This window comes from Nansenia antarctica (genome assembly GCF_963989245.1).
Source record: "Nansenia antarctica genome assembly, chromosome: 16".
NCBI lineage: Eukaryota > Metazoa > Chordata > Actinopteri > Argentiniformes > Microstomatidae > Nansenia > Nansenia antarctica.
In genome coordinates, this window is record NC_137686.1 from 7363006 (window position 1) to 7386628 (window position 23623).

Below are 23623 nucleotides of genomic sequence, written 5' to 3' on the forward strand. Positions count from 1 at the left end.
CTGAAATGTGGAACAGCCGCTGTTTGTCCACACACACACAGACACACACACACACAGACACACACACACACACACATACACACACACACACACACACACACACACACATACACACACAGGCTTTGGTATTCTATGTGGATCTCTTTTTGTTCGGTCGTGCAGGAGAGCTGAAGTCGACATCCCTGCGCCCCCCGCTGAAAGGCTTTCACGGCCCTCCATTACCATCACTATGGCCGTGACAGAATTACTGCTGCTCACACTGTAGCTCACTTGGCGCCCTTTATCCATCCTTCACTCTCATTCGTTCACTCTCTCGCTCTCTCTCACCACCGGTTCTCTCCTTTCTCTGTCTCTCTCTCTCTCTCTCTTTCTCTCTGCATTTTTCTCTACTCTGTTTCTCTTCTTTCTCTCTGTGTTTCTTCTTCCTGCTCTCTCTCTCTCTTTCTTTCCCTCCCTCCTATTTTCCCCCCGTCCTCTCCCTCGTCGCTCTCCTTTCTTTATACTGTACCCCTCCTCCCCCCTCTCCCCCCCACACGCCTTCCGTCCCTCTCAGAAGGGGTCGGTGAAGTTTTGTATTTCCTCTTCATGCTCACCTGTTTTTGAGAACTCTAAAGACCTCTCTCTCTCTCCCCCCGCCCCTCCTTCCCTCTTTCTCCCTCTCTCTCTCTCTCCATCGCTCTCTCTCTCTCTCTCTCTCTATCACTCTCTCTCTATCTCTCCCCCTCCTTCCCCCTCTCTCTCTCCCTCCTTTTCTCTCTCTCCTTCTCTTTCACAGAGGCCAGCAGGGCCATCCATCTTACCATGGTCTCCCCACTGAGAGAGGCCAGTGAAGGGGACAGCAGCGGCCTGTGTTGGAAACTGACTACATCACCCAGCCGTCGATCCCCCGACCTGAGATAGCCCCCGCCCCCCCCCCCCTCTTCCTGCATCTAGGACCACCTGCGTTTTACACTGGCTGGGACACACTAGACCGGACTGGATTTTGAAGAAGGTCAATGACACAGACTCTGCGGTAGCGACAGGAGGATCCTCATAGTGTTTGGAATCGGCTCAGCCCCCTCGTACGTCTACCGAGAGGGACCCCCCCCCCCCGTCGTGTTGGAACACAGCCATGCATCTCCTGGTGACCGTGTGTGTGTGTTGGCTCCTCCCCCTGGGCTCGACGCTGGAGGAGGACTCGCCGCTGGACTGTGAACCTCGAAAAACCATCCCCTATCATGGTAAGACATGTAACACCATCCCCTATCATGGTAAGACATGTAACACCATCCTCTATCATGGTAAGACATGTAACACCATCCTCTATCATGGTAAGACATGTAAAACCATCCTCTATCATGGTAAGACATGTAACACCATCCTCTATCACGGTAAGACATGTAAAAACATCCTCTATCACCTGTACCTGTCAAAACATCCCCTATTGAGTAGAACTGGTGTAAAAAGTGTGTGTACGCACGCAAAGCAAGAACATTTACGCACACCAACATTCCTTGCGCAAGTTCCACGCCTTCTTCCCTTTATAAATCACAATCAACTAAATGTTGCGCGTAATAATAGATAGGGCGGAGATATGTGCGGTGTGCACGTATATTCTTTGTGTGCATTCCTTCATATATAATAAGTGACAGGTAACATTTCGATTTATGTTGGTGGAAATGGTATCCATTTCAAGGTATCCTTCTGCCAGCGGAGTCGCAGTTGCTCATTTCTCCAGTTTCTGTGCGTACACATGGGTACCAGTGTGCGTAGAGGTGCACACAGTTTCACACCAAGTTCGTTTTTTATAAATCCCAAAATTGCAAGCTTGTAAGCAAGCTTTATAAATGAGGCCCCTGGTGTGTGGATAGAAACAGTAAACAGAACATTGGATACCTGTATTTGCGACCACAGGTGTCCTTCTGTGTCACCTCCAGTGAATAGACATAATAAATAATAATGTATTATTATTATTATTATTATTATTATTATTATTATTATTATTATAGACGTGATTGTACTACTACAGCCAGATACCAGTCAGTGTAACCGCATGTCATGTGTTATAACCGTTGTGTGACCATGGCCGTTACTCAGTGACAGTGTACCTGCGTACAGGTAGAAGAAAAAAAAGGTAAAAATTGAAAATAATTCCTTCTTCTAGTCTGTCGACTGCCAATGGCCCCTGGCCTGAGCATAGATGACTTCTTCCTACGGTGACTGGTGAATGGATGATTGATTCACTTACTTAGTCAAATGTATTTGTTGTAAGTCGCTTTGGAGTAAGGTGTCTGCTAAATGCTGATGGTTTTAACATGTAATGACAGTGAAGGTGTTGTTGCTGGGTGTAACTGGTGGCGTGTCGCTGTGTTCAGAGGACAACGGGCGTCTGTTCCGTGAGGAGGGGGTGTGGAACTACTCCACCATGCTGCTGAGAGAGGACCTGGGGCTGCTGGTGCTGGGGGCCAAGGGCAATATCTACGCTCTGGACATCAACGACATCTCCAACAAGAAGGCCGCCGTAAGACCACCTCAGACACGGGTGGGGGAGGGGAAGGGGGGGGGCTTTGTCCAATCTGTTGGAACCAAAGAACCTTTTTTTCTAAGACGGTTATGAATAAATATATATATATACTAGAACCATCCTTCTCTTTAGTCTTTCTCATGCTCCCAGTGTTCAAATGAGACCCCGTAGCTGAAGTATCGCTCTGCCATAAATGATCCTCTCTTTCAGGTGAGCTGGAAGGTGACTGATGATCAGCTGGAGGAATGCAGTTACAAAGGAAAGGACGAGGTATGTCTCATGACTCAGTGAACAGGCATTTCTTTTACATCCATTTGTCTTTGTCTTTTTTACTGATGTATTGCCATTGCCTTCAACTTGTCAGTCAATTGTTGGAACGTGGTATTTTTTGCTCTAGGCACAGAGTCAGCCATATTCGGCGCCCCTGGAGCAATTAGCGGTTAAGTGCCTTGCTCAAAGGCACATGCAGCTCGCTCCTGAGGCAGGGGGATCGAACCAGCGACCATTCCGATTGCTAGCCGGCCTCTCTAACCCTCTAGGCTACCACCGTGTACTTTTACTTTCATATGGATATCTAATGGGGCTTTTCCACTACGGTGCTGACCCGGGTCAGCCCGGGCTGGCCTGCTTCTTTGGCGCTTTTCCATTTGTCGGCCTGGGTCGGTTCGGGTCGGTTCTTTAGCTACCCTTCGATACCAGGAACCAAATTGAGACCCGGAACCTTTTTGCCAGGCTGCGTGTGACGTGTGACGCTGCACACCGTTGATTGGTCAATGGAAATCGTCACAACATCGTCATCGTTTGTGTTCACTGTACACCTCTAACCGCCATCTTTAAATACCACATTCGCTCTTGAAAAATGTCACTACAGTTTCTGTAATAGCTTATTAATAAAGATTCGAAAAATTATGCTGACCATCGTATTATCTTAGTTTAATGTCATTTCAATGCATCATAGAACTTTTATTTACAACAAGCATAACACAAAAATCGCTATTATGCACCGTCTTTGCCCGTGAATAACACCGGCTATGGAGGTGGTACAATCACAATACTCCTTTGCTAACTTCACCATTTGAGCCCTTAACCACCGCGCTGACACCCCGAGAAGTTATGCTTTTAACCTTAAACTCAATGAACCGGGAGTTCACCCGCTGCTGCAAGCGTATCTATAACGAACGCGGAGATTGAATGAGCCCCGCGTCAGTCAGCCTTTCCGTAGAAATACATCGCTCCGTTATATATCTAACGTTACATGTTTTAAGGCTGATCTGTGCATGATAGTGCTGCATTATGTTGATCTATTTATATCGATCTATTCTTGCCAATTCCTTATTACCAGTGGAAAGGGGGAAGGCTAAAACACTTTGAATGGGATAGATAGGACTTTCCGTTCAATGAAGCATTGATACTCGCGAGTTCATCTCGCTTTTCCCCCCGTTGATGTATTAAACAATCTAAGCAATCTTAATCAGAGCAGTTGTTATTATGTAATATTATTGATGGATGTGCCATTTTTGATGGACAGCAGTGAACGGATGACTTGATGTGAGCATGTATTTGACTAATGCCGATAGTAATAAATCAAGTAGAGATTCCGACCCGTGTTGAACATCCTATTTCCTTGTCAAATCGTGTATGCTGTGCACCTAATCTATCCTGAGATGACACAACGCATTTAAGATCACAATCCTCAATAGATTGATTCCATCGTTTTACCGACAAGAAGATTCTACAATCTATCAGCCTTTCCGTAGAAATACATCGCTCCCTGTATAACGATATATATATATATAACGTTACATGTTTTAAGGCTGATCTGTGCATGATGGTGCTGCATTTTGACATAATTCTTATCGCATTTCCCCCCGTTGTGTTGTGCCGTTCCATATTCCAGAGCTTCATCATCCCCCTTCACCCCTTTCTATCCCTGGCGTCATTTTATCAATGAACGTGGTATTATACATATTTACATATTACATATTTGTTGTTATTTATGGAAGTGTCCGGTTGCTGGAGGAACCAGGACGCCGGCTACACTGCACAGTTTAGCCCGAAATAGAGAGAGTGCTGTACACCCCGAGAAGTTATGCTTTTAACCGTAAACTCAATGAACCCGCTGCTGCTCGCAGCACCGCGCCAGCTGGTTGAAACTCCCGTTGACAGCGGGGGGAGAGAAAAGTTTTAACAGGGAATTCGCTCCGCGCTGTGTCAACGGTGATAGCAGTGTTGTATCGACACCATTCAAATGGTTTTGGATTCCCTGTCCTCTCCCCTATCCGGACACGTTTGAATTGTTATCCTAACCCACGGTAAACCGAAGTTATTAACCCGCAAAGGGTGCCTCCGGGCACCGTGTTTGTCTGTGAATAACACGGCACACAATGATACTACAGTTCATAAAGCAGACAAGTGAAGGCAGTGGTTTTAAGGGTTCAAAAAACATGACTTTATTATGTGTACATAGCTTCCTCTCTCTCTTTCTCTTTCTCTCCAAAAAAATCACGGTTAATAATATACCACATGCCGAGGAAAAAGTATACGATAGCTTAAAGTTCCTCCATGTTGCTATTGTTGTGGCTTTGTTGTGTCTCGTGAAAATATACGTCACCACCATGGCGCGCTTTTATGACGCGTAACTCCGCCTACTATCGCCTACTCCTCCTACTCGTTCCTGGTCTGTTGTGTATAGTGGAAAACCAGAACTGTTCAAAAGCGTGCCGAAGCGATCCGGGCCGCTGGTGGAAAAGCGCCATAAATATGCGAATGAACGGATGAATGTAACGTACTATTACAGATAGAGTGCCAGAACTACATCAGGGTGTTGCATACGATGGAGGATGGGAGGATGTACGTGTGTGGAACCAACGCCTTCAACCCCGAGTGTGACTACATGGTGAGTGTGACTACATGGTGAGTGTGACTACATGGTGAGTGTGACTACATGCTGAGTGTGACTACATGGTGAGTGTGACTACATGGTGAGTGTGACTACATGGTGAGTGTGACTACATGCTGAGTGTGACTACATGCTGAGTGTGACTACATGGTGAGTGTGACTACATGGTGAGTGTGTCTACATGGTGAGTGTGACTACATGCTGAGTGTGACTACATGGTGAGTGTGACTACATGGTGAGTGTGACTACATGCTGAGTGTGACTACATGCTGAGTGTGACTACATGCTGAGTGTGACTACATGGTGAGCGTGACTACATGGTGAGTGTGACTACATGCTGAGTGTAACTACATGGTGAGTGTGTCTACATGGTGAGTGTGACTACATGCTGAGTGCGACTACATGCTGAGTGTGACTACATGGTGAGTGTGACTACATGGTGAGTGTGACTACATGGTGAGTGTGACTACATGGTGAGTGTGACTACATGCTGAGTGTAACTACATGGTGAGTGTGTCTACATGGTGAGTGTGACTACATGGTGAGCGTGACTACATGGTGAGTGTGACTACATGCTGAGTGTAACTACATGGTGAGTGTGTCTACATGGTGAGTGTGACTACATGGTGAGTGTGACTACATGCTGAGTGTGACTACATGCTGAGTGTGACTACATGCTGAGTGTGACTACATGCTGAGTGCGACTACATGCTGAGTGTGACTACATGGTGAGTGTGACTACATGGTGAGTGTGACTACATGGTGAGTGTGACTACATGGTGAGTGTGACTACATGGTGAGTGTGACTACATGCTGAGTGTGACTACATGGTGAGTGTGACTACATGGTGAGTGTGACTACATGGTGAGTGTGACTACATGGTGAGTGTGACTACATGCTGAGTGTGACTACATGGTGAGTGTGACTACATGGTGAGTGTGACTACATGGTGAGTGTGACTACATGGTGAGTGTGACTACATGCTGAGTGAATGGATCACTGGTCTCTCACGGTTCTTCGGCTGTGCCTGAGGGCAGCAGAACCCTTTGAAGTATCATTTCGGGTTCCATGTCGAACTCTCTGTGGAAACGGTTCTGCTTTACTGGAACCCAAACAGAGTTTTCAAAGGGTTCTGCCAAAGGGACAACCAAAGAACCTTTTTTCTAAGACGGTTATGAATAAAGATATATATATATATGTATATATATATATATATATATATATATATATATATATATATATATATATATATACTAGAACCATCATAGCACTAACACTCACAACTTTATCTCCTGTCATAAACTGTAATAACCATATCATTTGTGTCTGTCCGTCTGTCCGTCTGTGCAGTCATACGCAGACGGAAAACTGACTCTGGAAAACAGAAAGGAGGACGGGAAAGGGAAGTGTCCGTTCGACCCGTTCCAGAGATACTCCTCCATCATGGTCGGTGAGGAACGTTCTGGAATCCTGATAGGAATCACAGAGGGAATAACAAACTGTCTTGGAGAAAGAAATACTATTCTTTTTTTTTTTGTGATGCTGGTGTCTTTACATGACATTGGTGGTTGTAGCCATAGGATTGGAACTGTGTAAGTGTCTGGTCTGATGGCCTGTATGTGACAGCAGCTGGCGAAAGCGGGAACAAGTTGGCAACCTAGCAAAATGTTCTGAATTTTATTCAGAAAAATGTAAATACATTTCGACATTGTTGAAAGTCAATGACACACTCGCTAGTCAAGCCAAAATACTGCAATACAATGGATTCGGTGAGTAATCCCCACTGCTACCTAGTTAACTATCACACTACTTTACATTTTTAGCTGGCTCACAAAACAAGCTGTGTTAGTTGACTAGCGATGTGTGTCATCGATTCTCAACAATGTTGATGTTTATTTAAAACTTTTCGGAATAAAAGTCTTTATTTGGTCGGTTGCCGACTTGTTCCTGCTTTCACCAGCTGCTGTCACATACTATGGCCAGCCTAACCCTCTCTACCCACAATCCTCTCAGGGGAGGACCTGTACTCCGCCACTTCCATGAACTTCCTGGGTTCTGAGCCGGTCGTCATGCGCAGCTCTCCCGTCTCCATACGGACCGAGTTCAAGAGCTCCTGGCTACATGGTACTGTGTTGTCACCCACTGCTTTCATTTTAGTATTATTTTTATTTGTGACACAGTCAGATCTTTTGGTCCGCATGTCGGCAACCAATCAAAATGTTCTGACCTGTCTTTTGAAACATGTAACTACGTTTCAACGTTGTTGAGAACTCGCTAGTAGCCAAAATGCTGCAACGCAATGGATTGGGTGAGTAATCCCCACTGCTACCTAGTTAACTAGAACACTACTTTACATTATAGCAGGATTACAGGATTACAAAACAAGCTGTGTTAGTTGACTAGCGATGTGTGTCATTGAATGTATTCACAATTTTTCTAAATAAAAGTCAGATCATTACGTCAGATCCCAACATGAGGACCAAATGAAAGTGTCACATTTAACCTTTATCTAACCAAGGAGTTCCCTTGAGATTAAAATCTCTTTTTTCGAGGGAGACCTGGCCAAGAAAGCGCACCAGTACAGACATAAGTTACAAAATTGGCGAATAAAACATAATAAATAACAGACAAGAGATAACAGATAAATATTATTAAAATATTCAATATAAAAAATATTGTGGGATCGTTCTGATAATGTAGAGTTGGCTCTCATCTGCCCTGTTCTGTTGTGATAATACAGTTAAGAGGCGAGGACTTTGCAAACATTGCAAACGGAACCTTTCTTTGTACAGAAACCTGTACCCAAGAACTGTACTCCTTGTATCCGTACATAAAAGCAATTCTGATTCAGATTCTTTGCAAACGGACTATGCGGTCGATCAGGCTGTGTTTGAATCAGAGTTAACATAATAATCTATCACCACAATCAGGGTTCCCAGTGGTCCTTGAAATCTTGAAAGTTTGTGAGAAAAAAAAAGTCAAGGTCTTAAATGTTTTTGAAAATAGACGGGTCATTGAAAGTGCTTGAATTCCCCCTCTCTCTCTCGCTCTCTCTCTAAAAAAATATCTATATTAAAAAATGTTTTACTTAGCTCGTCAACTAGTAAACAAGTCTCTGTATTGCTTAACTTTACACATATTTCACAATATATTGTTTTGCTGTGCTGTGGTAGAGAAGGCAAGAGACCATCAAGTGTTCACACTCTTTTTAATTGTCTGTGAGCGGATAGTTCCTATTATATAAATTCTCATCTAGATCTGTCTCAAACTATGCCGTGTTGGGTCCTTGAATTTGAGGGAATTGAGTCTTGAAAGGTGCTTGAATTTGAGGTTTCAGAAGGTGTGGGAACCCTGACAATGGAAACCTGACCTGTCCGTCTCTCTCTCCCCCCCCCAGAGCCGACCTTCATCTCCATGGCCCAGATGCCTGAGAGCCAGGCCAGCGGGGAGGGGGACGATGACAAGGTCTACCTGTTCTTCAGCGAGACGGCCGTGGAGTACGACTTCTACAGCAAGCTGGTGGTCTCCAGGGTGGCCCGCGTCTGCAAGGTGTGTGTGTGTGTGTGTGTGTGTCTCTGTGTGAGTGTGTGTGTGTGTGTGTGTGTGTGTGTGTGTGTGTGTGTGTGAGTGTGTGTGTGTGTGAGTGAGTGTTCGTGCCTGCGTATGTGTGTGCGTGCGTTTCTGTGTGTGTCTGTGTGCATGTGCATGTGTGCTTGTCTGTGTGCTTGTTGTAAATTTCTTTTATTAGGATAACCCCTTGAGATGAGCCATCTCGTTTTCGAGGGGGTCCTAAGTTACAACACATAAAGCATAATCATCATAATACAATAATGATGTATAATACAATACAATAATACAATACAATACAAGTATAATAATACATATTGCATAATACATAATCATTACATATTACATAAGAACAGGAGAAACAATAAAAGACACACACATGACAGAACACAGACAAACAGGAGACAAACAACAACACACATTGCCAGTTGAAAACATTGAGAACATCACAACCATAACACGACCAAAATGGATAGCAGAACAAGGGAAGGCGGATCTACATACAACAATATACATACTATACTTTACAATAAAATGTAATAGGTGAACATGTAAGTGGTGACAACTTCAAAGGAAACACGAACAATCAGTCAAAAGGTAAGACTTGTCTGTCTGTGTGTGTGTCTCTGCATGCATGAGTGTGTGTCCCGCTACAACAGTCTCACTTTCTCACATCCTTGTCCCACCGTGCCTCCCCCCCCCCCCCCCCTCCCTCCCTCCCCCAGGGGGACGTGGGCGGCCTGCGGACCCTCCAGAAGAAGTGGACGTCGTTCCTGAAGGCGCGGGTGGACTGCCCCGTGCTGGAGTCTCAGCTGCCGTACGTCATCCAGGACACCTACCGCTGGTGTGACCCGGGCCAGGCCTGGACCAGCTGCCTGTTCTACGCCGTGTTCACACCGCAGTCGTGAGTCAGGACGGACGGTCCATTACGGTCGATTGTGTGTGTGTGTGTGTGGGCTGGGGAATGGGGTGGGGGTGGGGGTGGTGGGGTGTGTGTGTGTGTGTGTGTGTGTGTGTGTGTGTGTGTCTCCATGCAAATAGGTATTAGTATCTAATACTGTGTGTGTGTGTGTGTGTGTGTGTCCATGTGTGTCCACGTGCGTGCGTGACCATGTGTGTGTGTGTGTGTGTGTGTCCACATGTGTGTGTGTGTGTGTGTGTGTGTGCATGTGTGTGTGTCCACGTGTGTGTGTGTCCGTGTGTGTGTGTGTGTCCATGTGTGTGTGTGTGTGTCCATGTGTGTGTGTGTGTGTGTCCATGTGTGTGTGTGTTCCAGGGACACGTCAGACCTGTCGGCGGTGTGTGCGTACAGCGTGGCGGACATCAGCAAGGTGTTCTCCGAGGGGAAGTACAAGACCCCCGTCACCGTGGAAACGTCCTTTGTGAAGTGGGTGATGTACAGCGGGGACGTCCCCTCCCCCCGGCCCGGCGCCGTGAGTCTGCCTGCTACTTCCTGTTTACTACATCCCTAGGATATGGTGATTCATATTCATTCATTCATTAGTAGTTATTATGATATGACTGTTGATAGCACACTACTTTTTTCTCTTCCTCTCTCTCTCTCTCCCATCCCTCCTCTTCTTCCTTCTCTCTCTCTGCCTATCCTCTCTCTCTCTCTCTTTCTCTATCTCTCTCCCTCTCTCTTTCTCTCTCTCTCCCTCCCTCTCCTCCCTCTCTCTCCCTTTCTCCCTCTCCTCTCTCCCTCCCTCTCCTCTCTCTGTCTCTCCTCTCTCTCTCCCTTTCTCTCTCTGCCTCTCCTCCCCCTTTCTCCCTCTCCCTCTCTATCTTTCTCTCCCTCCCTCTCCTCTCTGCCTCTCCTCTGCCCCTCCCTCTCTTCTCTCTCTCTCCCTCCCTCTCCTTTTCTCTCTCCCTCCCTCCCTCCCTCTCCTCTCTCCCTCCCTTCCTCCCTCTCCCTCCCTCCCTCCCTCTCCCTCAGTGTATAAATGACGAGGCTCGTGCGGAGGGCATCAATCAGTCTCTGGACCTCCCAGACCGGACCCTGCAGTTCATCAGAGACCGGCCCCTCATGGACCAGGCCGTGCTGCCCCTGGGAGAGAGACCCCTGCTGGTCAGGAGGGGCGCTGCGTTCACACGCATCGTGGTACACAGGACCCAGGCCATGGACGGAGAGAAGTACCACGTCATGTTCATAGGGACAGGTGCGTGTGTGTGTGTGTGGGTGTGTGTGAGAGAGACCATGATGTGTGTGTGGGGGGGGGTGTATGTGTGTGTGTGTGAGAGAGAGACCATGATGTGTGTGTGTGCATGTGTGTGTGTGTGTGTGTGTGTGTGAGAGAGAGACCATGATGTGTGTGTGTGTGTGTGTGTGCATGTGTGTGCGTGTGTGTGTGTGTGTGTGTGTGAGAGAGACCCCGATGTGTGTGTGTGTGTTTGTGTGTGTGTATGTGTGTATGAGTGAGAGAGTGTGACACAACTACTATGTGGTCATGTGTGCTGTGATTTGTCTCCTGGCCAGAGGGGGGCAGCGTGTTGAAAGCGGTGAACTACGACGGAGAGATGTTCATGATAGAGGAGGTGCAGCTCTTCCAGCCTCCAGAGCCAATCAAAGTCCTCCGCTTCTCCAACGCTACGGTAACACAACTGCTCTGTTCAAACTAGCGCCACTGTCACTGACTCTGTGTGTGTGTGTGTGTGTGAGAGAGAGAGAGAGAGAGAGAGAGAGAGAGAGAGAGAGAGAGAGAGAGAGAGAGAGAGGAGAGGGAGGGAGGGAGGAGATGGAGGGAGGGAGAGAGAGATAGAGAGAGGGAGAAAGGGAGAGAGAGGAGAGGGAGAGAGAGAGCGAGAGAGAGAGAGAGAGACATGTACAGTACATGTACGTATATGTGTGTATTTAATATTGTGTGTGTGTATGTGTGTGTGTGTGTGTGTGTAGGGCCAGCTGTATGCAGGCTCTGAGCACGGGGCGGTCCAGATGCCTCTGGCCAGCTGTGGACGGTCCCCCTCCTGTGTGGACTGTGTCCTGGCCCGGGACCCCTACTGTGCCTGGGACAAGACCACCGCCCTGTGTACCCCCCTGTCTGCCACCACCACACACAGGTACACACACACACACACACACACTGTCTACCACACACACACACTGTCTACCACCACCACAAACAGGTACCCTGTCTACCACCACCACACAGGTAGGTACACACACACTGGAGTTTGAGGTGGAGTTTGTCTGGAACGCAGTTGCTTCTGTAACTTGTTCAAATGTTTGTTCATGGCGAGCGGAGTTGAGAACATGGCAACAGTTTGAGGAAGCCCCGGATTGCTACAAATCTGCGTTGTGGGGTCATTTTGGTTTTGGCACTGAAGACAATGACGAGGGAACAAAAACAGTGAGCAGAAGCGTTAATTGCTTCATGTGTGTCGTATATGTGTACACACACGTACACACACACAGACTGTACTGACACTACAATGCATTCTATTGTATTTCTGACTCACCTATGGAAGGATACAGATCATATAAAACTCAATTCATATATAATAATAATTAATATATAATAAGTGTGTTTGTTTCTCCCTCAGTGAGCTGATCCAGAGTGTGAGAAATGGGGACGCCTCTCTCTGCCCAGATTCTGGTGAGTGTGTGTGTGTGTGTGTGTATATGTGTGTGGGCGTGTGCGCATGTGCGTGTGTGTGTTTCCTAACCTATCCTAACCGTTCCAGACCCCGTGAAGCCTGTGAACCGCACCCTGTGGACGGGGGGCAACCTGAAGCTCCCGTGCCCCCCCACCTCCAACCTGGCCCAGACCCGCTGGGAGCGCGACTCCCTCCCCCTGCCCCCCCACCCCCGCCTCCAGCTCCTCCGCGACGGCCTCCTGGTCCTCAACGCCACGGCCTCCGACGCCGGACGCTACCGCTGCCTCTCCCTGGAGACCTCCGCCTCGGGCGCCTACACCTCCGCCGTGGCCGACTACCGCCTGAGGATCTGGGGGGGGGCGGGCAGGGACGGGAGCTCCGGAGGGGTGGGCCTCCCCACCCTCCCCCAAGCCCAGACGGAGGGCCCGTCCGTGGGCGCGCTGCAAGCCACCGTGGGCCTCCTGGTGGTCCTTCTGGTGGTCTTGCTGGGCTGGAACTTCTACAAGGGACACCTGGCTCTGCCTCTCCCCGGGCCGTGCGAGGGTCTCAGGGGAACGGCGGCGGGGGGGAGAGGCGGGGAGAACCAGGACGCGGCGGGAGAACCAGGAGGACAGGGGGTTTCCGGGGCGGACACGGCCCACCGAGAGGCACCGGAGCCTGGGTCGACGGAGGAGGAGAGCAAGCCCCTGGTGATCGGGGCAGGGGGGAACTGCAGTGGGAACAACAACCACGCCGGGGAGGATGTGGAGGGTGGGGGGGGGGAGGAGGGGGGGGTGACCCCCCCCAAAGGGACGATCCTCTCCATGCAGGTCATCGACGACGAGTCGGAGATCTGATCGTCGTCGTCCGCCTGCGGTGACGTTACTATGGAAACGTAGCCACGAAACGGGTCGCGTCGGTGTAGCGTGTAGACGTGGAACAGTAGGTGATGTCGTTCAACAGCCAATCGCTGGACAGAACGGACCGCGGTGGAAGATTCTGCCCAGAGCACATATTTGGCCATATTCGGATCTGAACTGTGACAGTTGTGATACTTTGAGAACACGATATGATAAGAGAAGAGAAGCTTTCCACTGCTGGTCTGACCGCTCTAACAAATATAAGCTGTGTCTATTCACAAACGAATGTGAACTCGATAGCGAGGACTTTTGGCGTTTTTTTTTTTTTTTTTCAACACTGGGATATACTTTATGGATATGTTTGTTTTTCATAATGTTTGTATGATTTTATTGCCTTCTTCTTTTTCTAGTCAATCACCACTTTGGTTGTTTCCCTTAATCACTGCAACATGTAACACAGGTAACGCAACGTGTTTATGAGTTATGACGGGCCATGTCTTTATCCTTCCTAGGGGCCAGGAGTTGATCCTGACCTCACTCACTACCCACCCCACCCCCCTCCTTTCTAACCCATCTAAACCCAAGGTTTCCTCAGGAGAACTGTGAATCGTATTAGTGATTATTAAAACTCTTTTCTACCCCGACACATTTCTGACTCCTCCTCTTTGTTTGTGAAAACAATAAGCTGACAGGCTCGGCTGGTTTCAGGGGGCGAGAATAGACTTGTCAAGAATGTGACTAGTCCAGGTGACTTAACTCTTAAGACAGCTGTTGTTGCTGACAGAATGAAGATAGCTAATTTAACCGTAGTGATGACCATGATTACACTGGAACCTGAAATGTAAATACAACCGGTCATATGACCTTTTTATGAGTCTCTTACGCCGCTGTACTAAGATCTCTTTATGGTCTGTCTATTCACAAGGAAACGTCTTTTTTTTCTTTTTCGGAGTGGGGCAGTCCCACTCATATACAGTATATATATATCTTAATTTTATTATTGAGAGATACAGTGAAGATTTAGACAGGAAGGATGGGTGAAAGAGACAGGAGGGATGACATGCAGGATATGTCCCCGGACTTGGAGATATATAGATGATTACTGGAAAAGTAGAGTGGATAAAATATATCTTACATCGGACAACGACCCCATGTGTCTATTGTTTGGGTTGCCAGACAAACAACTTAAAAGTATGCATTCCAAAAGACTTCAGAAAGAAACGTCTAAGACAGCGAACACCCTGAAAAAGAAGAACAGACCAGATAGGAAAAGCATCTTTATTGTGTTCAATCGGAGAAGGTTCAATACATTGAAAAACCTTGTACATGAATGGTCACGAAAAAATTACAAATGACTGTTTGTGACAGAATGGTCGGAGGGTGTCTGGCGAAGTAGCAACATAGAAAGCGGTGTTTCCCACATTTTTGTGAGACTATGGCGAAAAATCAAAAGACAGGAACAGTAAAGAATACTTTCGTCCGTCCGCGGGACAAATGAGACTAGCCTCGTCTACGTATGGGAAACACCGAAAACATGACTCGTACGATCCAGTAGCTAAGAATCAACATCACTAGATCAACATCACTAGACATCCCTCCAGAGACGGCCCCTGCACTTGGAACATCTAGGATCTAAAAAAAACAAACCCAACAGTTGGGGGCTTGTCGTTAAACGGTCCGTCATAGGTTCCACCGCTTCTAAACCACGTTCTACCTCCTGTAGCGGTACCGCTTGAAGTGGAACCACAGCTGGAAGATCCCGTTGGCGAACTGGCATCGGAACCCGTGGCGGTGAGAGTACTCCCACTCGCGGTTGACGATCTTGAAGGCGATGTCCTCATACGGGGGTCCCGCGTGGAACCGCAGGACCCCGAAGTCCTTGTTGTCGGCACTGGGCTCCAGGAAGTACTGCGGGGTGGACCGCTTGTTGATCAGGTCCGGGTAGAAGATGTTGAACTTGTAGCCCTGGACGATCTTGGGCGGGGGGTTGTCGAAGTCGTAGTGGGTCTGGTTATACTTGTTCCACTCGAAGCCCGTGTGGACCCGGTTGAAGAAGCGGGGCTTGCGCGGCCGGTACTTGTCGGCCCACAGGTACATCTTGCCCGTCAGGGGGAGCTCCACGCTGAACTGGGCCTCGTCACCCCCCATCCCTTGCTTGGCCCGCCGCACGAAGGCGTCCTCTGCGCTCTCGCTGGTGTCACCTGGAGGGGGGAGGGTGGGGAGGGGGAGGGTGGAGGAGGGGGGGGGGAGGGATACAAGAGAAGGAGAGCATGAGTGTGACTGTGTGTGTGTGCACATGTGTGTGAGTGTGTGCGTGTGTGTGTGCAAGAGAGACACGAGAGAAAGAGAGTGTGAGTGTGTGTGTGCGCAAGAGAGAGAGAGTGTGTGTGTGCGCAAGAGAGAGACAGTGTGTGTGTGTGTGTGTGTGCCCAAGAGAGTGTTTGTGTGTGTGCATGTGAGAGAGAAAGTGTGTGTGTGTGAGAGAGAGAGAGAGAGAGAGAGAGAGAGAGAGAGAGAGAGAGAGAGTGCGAGAGAAATCGACAGATATGTATTTGGGTAGAGAGAGAGGGAGAGTAAGTATGTGTGCGTGTGTGTGTGTGGGGGAGAGGGAGAGAGAACTTGATAGTAGGGATGCACCGAAATGAAAATTCTTGGCCGAGGCCGAAGCCGAATTTAAGGAAACACTTGGCCGAATACCGAATACCGAATGTGTATCGGCAGTTTTTAATTGTATCATTGCATAAACTAAATACATTTAGCTTTTTATTCATGCTTCTCAAAGAAAGAAATTGAGATTGAAAAAAAAAACTTTTATTGAACATTCCAGCAGACATCAGTCTATACCAACAAAGCACAATAAATAAAATAAATCAGTCAAATTAAATGTTTTTGTTTTCCCTGAATAGCTGCTGAAAGAAAATCTTTGTAGGCCTACAACAAAAAAGTGCATTGGGATAAAAGTGCTTTGAGCCTACTTTTTACTAGGCTACTTCTTTTCGTAAAAGACCATATTTAACATTAGTTATATTATATATAACCATTTGCTTCAACACTGACGAAATTGTGACGTCAGCCTACACTGTGACTGTGCTACAGTACAGGCTGCAATGTGGAACGGAAGGGTGCGTTCGTAAATTCGCTTTGGAAATCTGATCAGCACTCATGGAAGGCCTCTTGTCCAATCAAATTACTTGGTCCCTTTATGACGTCGAACCCAGTGTGCGCTCCGGCGCTCTCGGGGCGAATTTACGAACGCAGCCAAAATGAGAAAGCGCGTGTCCGCTTTTATTCCGAAGTCAATTGTAGCCTATGCTATAGCACACAAGGGAAGAGGTCGGTAATAACGATTGTGGGTAAACACACACACACATATATATATATATATATATATATATATATATATATATAATACATAGTGGCCACTGGCAAGGCTGTCATAATTATAAGATGTAGCAGCATGCAGTCAATGCTCGTCTCATTCGCTGAGCAGCATGGGATGCTTACACTGTTTGATTGCGTCATCAAAACACGCCCACTATTAGGTGGTAAACATTCGGTGTTTTCACACATTCGGCCGAATACCGAATGTGCTTTATTTTGCGATATTCGGCCGAATACATTCGGTGGCCGAATGTTCGGTGCATCCCTACTTGATAGATATGTATTTGGGGGGAGAGAGAGAGAGACAGACATAGAGAGAGAGAGAGAGAAAGGGGGAAGAGGAAGGGAGGAGCAGCTTTCTCTGGTGAGAAAGTGTGAGAGAGAGAGAGAGAGAGAGAGAGAGAGAGAGAGAAAGTGTGTGTGCGCATTTCTCTTGACAGAACTCGACAGATATGTATTCGGTGCGCGCGCGCGTGTGTGTGTGTGTGTGTGTGTGTTTGTGCCCCTCCTACCCGTGTGGTGCAGCTGCCTGCGGGCGTGTTTGGTCTTCTGGGCGTCCTCCTCCGGGGTGACGGCGTGGGCCTCCAGGGGCAGCTCTGATTGGAGCAGCAGGGTGGGGCTGTAGCGCCCGGAGTCGTACTCCGCCTGGCTCTGCTGGATCAGGTCCTCCTCCGTCAGCACCGCCTCCACCACCTCCCCCTTCTCCTCCCCCTCCCCTCCCTCCTTCTCTCCGTCCTTCTTGTCTCCTTCCCCGGAGGTGGAGGGACCCGCCTCCTCGGCCCCTCCCCCGCCCTCCTCCCCCTCGGGGTGTGTGCTGGGGAGGGTGGAGGAGCCGGGGTCTTGGGTGGAGGTTTTCTCTGCAGCGCTGGGGAGGGACAGGAGGAGCAGGGTGAACATGCAGCTCTGTGTGTGTGTGTGTGTATTCAGAGGTGTGTGTGTGTGTGTGTGTGTATTCAGGTGTGTGTGTGTCTGCATTCAGGTATCTATGTGTGTGTGTGTGTGTATTCAGGTGTGTGTGTGTGTGTGTATTCAAGTACATTTGTGTATATATTCAGGTATGTGTGTGTGTGTGTGTGTATTTAGGTATGTATGTGTGTATGTGTGTGTGTATTCAGGTATGTGTGTGTGTGTGTGTGTGTGTTAACCCTGTGTGTGTGTGTGTGTGTGTGTGTGTTAACCCTATGTGTGTGTGTGTGTTAACCCTATGTGTGTGTGTGTGTGTGTGTGTGTGTGTGTATTTAGGTATGTATGTGTGTGTGTGTGTGTGTGTGTGTGTGTGTGTGTGTATTCAGGTATGTGTGTGTGTGTGTGTGTGTGTGTGTGTGTGTGTGTGTGTGTGAGAGACTCACGCAGGCTCCTCCTCCTCCTTGATGGGGAACAGCGGCTCCGTCTCCACGCCCTGCTCCTGCTTCAGCTTGAACAGCTTCTGACGCAGCACGTCCTGGTGACGCTCCCGCAGCCTAGAACACACACACACACACACACAGGGTTAACACACACACACACACACACATTTTAGTATCTTTATTTGCGTTCCCATTTTACAATAAAATTATTGAACACAAACATTAGTAGCTGCATCAGCATAGGACACTCGGTTGCTCAATGTGTTTCAGTCTGAGTCTCAGGGTACAGGTAACACCTTCTCCTCCATATGTGCCGGCTGCCAATTATTGCAGATATTGCAGATACACACACACACACACACACACACTAACTCATTCACACAATCACACACTCACTCACTCATTCATTCATTCCTCCCCCCCCCCCCCCCCACTCACCTGGCTCTGGACATGTAGACCCTGACTTGCTGCATCAGACTCTCCCAGTAGCCGATGTCCAGGTTGGAGCCCCCCGCCCGGATCTTGGTCTCGATGTTGAGGTTGAGGGCCTGCAGCTGGCTGTACGTCTTCCCCTTGAACACGATCTGCACGTCCGTGCTCACCGACGTGTTGATGCCGTCACGCCGGTCGCCTAGCAACAGAGAGGGGGGGTCAGTCAACAACACAGAAACAACCCAGTGTTTCCTCTATATGCATTTATTCGTGGCGGGCCGCCACGAATGAATTTCCTCCGCCACTAATTGATTCAGACAGTCCACTTTGATTCAGGCTGCGCAGAAAGGCAGCGAGTTATTATGACCGGAGAACAGAAAAAAAAGCAGATTGAAGCTAGATTTAGGCCGCTTCCAGACCTACATTTCGTTACGATTTAGGGCGTAGTTAGTTACAATATGTTACAATGTTGCAATTAACCTCGTCGTTTGTGTTCGCACTGCAATCGAGACTGAATCGCTCTCAACAGGCGCGCGGCGCGAGGCGACGCGCTTTCAAAACAGTTTTGTGATTGGTCCGAATTTAGCGGGACATTTGGATTTCTCTCTTCGCCCGTCGCCGGTCCCTTTAATCCCGTAAACGTATCCTAATCGAAAATGCAACATGATCAGCGACGACTGTGGGTTATTGCATTTACTGCTGTTCCCTGGTTCATGTTCTTATACCAGTGCTCAGTATAGAGTATTTTAAATGAACATTCGTAATGTATGTCTCTGATGTTCATGGTCAATTAAATCAGCCTATTTTGTGAAACAAATAATGTTCCCGCTAATGGGTTAACCGAGCATTCTCGCACCTAACGTGCAAGCACCTAGCTTCGAACTATTCATAGCAATATGCGCGGGGCAAAAATAATCTATTGCCTCTAAAATCACCACGAACAGAATGGCGGAGGTACGGGTAAGCAGGGCTCATGTTGGTGTCCTCAAAGGTAAGAGTTGGTTTTCTTTAACTCAACTGATAGCATTACTTTGCTGTTGTTGTTTACCGAATGCTCCATCTGACTGTCACACTGTGATTTTACTTGTGTAAACAGTTAATGAGTAACGTTAGCCGGTTTTGTGCGTGTACTCTCATGTAGGCCTACTTCGTATTGATCTTTCTGTGTGTGTGTGTGTGTGTGTGTGTAATGCGCGTTCCGCATGTTCCGCTGCAGCTGTCGGATATATTGGTATTTGATCACCTTCTATATAAAATCACCTGCTCGGCTTTAATGACTTAACCGCTATTTAAGAAATTATAATTGTTGCCACCCTCTAGTTTTTGGTGAAATTACGTCTTTGTTTTGAGCGCCAGTGCGCGTTTTATGCGCGAGCACGCTGAAAAAAATCGCGCACACTCTGCGCACGGAAAATGACCACTCCGCCACTAATGTGAAAAATCCTGGAGGAAACACTGCAACCGCAGGAGAAACCGAGTGATGCCGATGAGGAGGTAAGAGAAGGAGTTGGTCCCCAGCTGTCTGAAGGCCCAGTCCCATTTCTTCACCCATACCCCTCGTTTCCGAGGACCACTCGCTTTTTTTGGCTTGCCCCCTCGGAAGAGTCACAAGGGGGTTAGTGGTTGAAAATCTTATGAAACGGGACAACCCTTCGCAGGGTTCCCACACCTTCTGAAACATCAAATTCAAGCACCTGTCAAGGACTTTAAAGACTAAATTCCCTCAAATTCAAGGACCCAACACGGCATAGTTTGAGACAGATCTAGATGAGAATTTATATAATAGGAACTATTCGCTCACAGACAACAATTAAAAAGAGAGGCTTGAATGTGTGAACACTAGATGGTCACTTGCCTTCTCTACCACAGCACAGCTAAACAATATATTGAGGAGAGGAAGGGAGGGAGAGGAAGGGAGGGAGAGGAGGGAGAGGAAGGACAGCCAGTGGGAGACAGGGATACTGGAGAGGAGGCGCTATGGGAGCTGAGCCAATGAGAGAGGGCGGTGTTGCCGTAGTTACCGGGTCCTTTCTCAGACGCCTCCAGCTTGCGCAGCTTGCTGATCTCGTCCTCGGTGATGGTGGTCATGTCTCTCCAGAAGTCCACGTTCTTGCCCTGCTCCAGCTCCATGTACACCTGGACACACAGCACAGGGTCACACACACACACACACACACACACACGGCACAGGGTCACACACACGGCACAGGGTCACAGTCACACACACACACACACACACGGCATAGGGTCGCGCACACACACACACACACACACACACACACACACACACAGCACAGGGTCACACACACGGCACAGGGTCACAGTCACACACACACACACACACGGCACAGGGTCACAGTCACACACACACACACACACACACGGCATAGGGTCGCGCACACACACACACACACAGCACAGGGTCACACACACGGCACAGGGTCACAGTCACACACACACACACACACACACACACACGGCACAGGGTCACACACACACACACACACACACGGCACAGGGTCACACACGCACACGGCATAGGGTCACGCACTCGCACGCACACACACACACACACACAGCATAGGGTCACGCACACACACACACACACAGCATAGGGTCACGCACACACACACACACACACACACACACATACAGCATAGGGTCACGCACACACACACACACACACACGCACACATGGCACAGGGTCGCACGCACACGCGCATGCACACACACGCGCACTTTATTTCTGTCTCTCTCTCTTCTCTTTCTTTCTGTCTCTCCCCCCCCTACCTTGATGTCCTCCAGCAGATCGTCCATGTCGGTGGCGGTGAGCCCGTTGAGGAAGGTGTAGGGCTCGTGCATCTCCACCGCCAGGTCGTCGTCCTCGGCGCTGATGTACTTGGCCAGCAGGTCGATGGGCTTGGCCCGGCCGTCACGGATGCGGATCTTGGACCTGCAGAGAGAGACACACACACACACACACGCAGGGTTTGAGTTCGTGAATACGGAACTGTGTGTACCGGGGTGCTGAGGGGTGAGGCTGCCGGGGGGACAGTATTGGAGGACACACACACACACACACACCTGAGCTTGGCCTGGTGCAGGTGGAAGTTGTCCTCTTGCTCCGCCCACGTCTTGAAGTGCTCCGCCTCCTTCTCCCTCTGCAGCATCTCCAGCTCCGTCTCCCTCATCGCCTTCTCCCGCTCCCTCTCCAGACGCAGCTGCTTCACCTGCACACACACACACACACACACACACCGTTCTTTATCTCTCTTCTTCTCCGTTTCACTCTCTAAACGCAGATGCCGGACCTTCGTAACACACGATCACACAGCGCGCTCGCGCACACACACACACACACACACACACACACCTTCTGCAGCTCTCGGCGGTTCTCTTCCTGGATGTGTTTGTTCCTGTCCTTCAGGTCCTTCTCTCCCAGGTGACCAATCCCCTTCTTATCCAGAGCCTGAGCAGCACCACCACAACAACAACAACAACAACATTATTCAGTGTGTGGCTGCAAAAAACAAACGCACACTTATACTCTTACAGGGTTCCCACACCTTCTGAAACATCAGATTCAAGCACCTTTCAAGGACTTTCAAGACTCAATTCCCTCAAATTCAAGGACCCAACACGGCATAGTTTGAGACAGACCTAGATGAGAATTTATATAAGAGGAACTATCCGCTCACAGACAACAATTAAAGAGAGGCTTGAATGTGTGAACACTAGATGGTCTCTTGCCTTCTCTACCACAGCACAGCAAAACAATATATTGTGAAATATGTGTAAAGTTAAGCAATACAGAGACTTGTTTACTAGTTGACGAGCTAAGTAGAGAGATTTTAGAGAGAGAGAGAGAGAGAGAGAGGGGAATTCAAGCACTTTCAATGACCCATGTCTATTTTCAAAAACTTTTAAGACCTTGATTTCTTTTTCTCAAATTCACAAACTTTCAAGGATTTCAAGGCCCCGTGGGACCCCTGGCACACTTCTACTGCTCTTAATACAGAGATGACGCGACGTCGAGACAGGACCTTCGGCAGGCCGAGTTGAATCAGGTGCGTTCATGAACATTAGGGCCAAGGCAAGTAAGTCCCGATAAAAGCCAAAGGTCTAAGTTCTCAAATGTTTTTGTTGTTTCATGTTTCTATCTGCTACAGAGGCTGAGAAATCAAGGTTTTAGTGAACCTTGACAGTTCTGTCAAGTTTTTCTGGAAAAAGGTTTTAGGAGGTAGTTTACAGGTTTTAGGAGGTAGTTTACAACGACGCCTTCGGTTTTAGACGGCGTCTTTAGCGGGCGTTTGAGGTCTAAATGGGTTAATTGAAAAAGTGCTGGGCTGTAAAAAAAAAAGCATGCACATCCTATACAGTCAAAGAATGTGATGCCTTGCTTCTCTCTCTCTCTCTCTCTCTCATCTCTTCTCTCTCTCTCTCTCTCTCTTCTCTCTCATCTCCCCTCTCTTACCTTCTGCCACTTGAACGTTCCCAGGAGGTTGTTGTCTCCGAAGGGGTTGTCAGCGTTGGTGTAGCCCATGTACTCCTCGCTCCACCCCATCTTCTCCCTCTTCTTCCTCTCCTTGGCCTCCTTCTTGGCCAGCCGCCGGGCCCTCTTCTCCTCGGGCGTCTCCAGGGCCTTCAGCATGTCCCTCTGCTTCTTCTTCTGGTCCCTGGCCGTGGGCCTGGCCCCCCCGGGCCTGGCCCCGCCCCCGCCCTCGTCAGAGCTCACGGAGGACACGGAGGAGCCCGAGCGATGCCTCTTCCTCTCCCTGGGTTCCCCCCCTCTCTCTCTTCTCCCTCGCTCTCTGTCTACGCTCATCCTCCCCCCCCCTCCTCCTCGCTCTCTGTCTTCGCTCATCCTCCCCCCCCCTCCTCCTCGCTCTCTGTCTTCGCTCCTCCTCCCCCCCCCTCCTTGTTCTCTGTCTCCCCCTCCTTGTTCTCTGTCTCCCCCTCCTCCTCCTCCTCCTCGTTCTCTGTCTCCCCCTCCTCCTCCTCCTCCTCCTCCTCGTTCTCTGTCTCCCCCTCCTCCTCCTCCTCCTCCTCGTTCTCTGTCTCC

General features: G+C 48.8%; 2 protein-coding genes across 2 annotated transcripts; one reads left to right on the forward strand and one right to left on the reverse strand.

Moving 5' to 3' along the window:
* Window positions 1-986: 986 nt before the first annotated feature.
* Window positions 987-13399, forward strand: LOC308171719 (semaphorin-4E-like; the record flags this gene model as incomplete). The annotated part of the gene is made up of 14 exons (XM_080546591.1): window positions 987-1220; window positions 2355-2500; window positions 2714-2773; window positions 5301-5399; window positions 6753-6852; window positions 7416-7526; window positions 8800-8951; window positions 9695-9873; window positions 10246-10402; window positions 10906-11128; window positions 11446-11561; window positions 11863-12026; window positions 12510-12562; window positions 12651-13399. The coding sequence occupies exons 1-14, from the start codon at window positions 1112-1114 to the stop codon at window positions 13397-13399; spliced, it is 2418 nt and encodes an 805-aa protein (XP_080402717.1). The 5' UTR covers window positions 987-1111.
* Window positions 13400-14666: 1267 nt separating this feature from the next.
* On the reverse strand, window positions 14667-23386 carry cactin (the record flags this gene model as incomplete). The annotated part of the gene is made up of 9 exons (XM_080546592.1): window positions 14667-15603; window positions 17296-17648; window positions 18133-18243; window positions 18568-18760; window positions 20583-20697; window positions 21352-21514; window positions 21646-21791; window positions 21935-22030; window positions 23036-23386. The coding sequence occupies 9 exons, from the start codon at window positions 23384-23386 to the stop codon at window positions 15113-15115; spliced, it is 2019 nt and encodes a 672-aa protein (XP_080402718.1). The 3' UTR covers window positions 14667-15112.
* Between the last annotated feature and the right edge of the window lie 237 nt (window positions 23387-23623).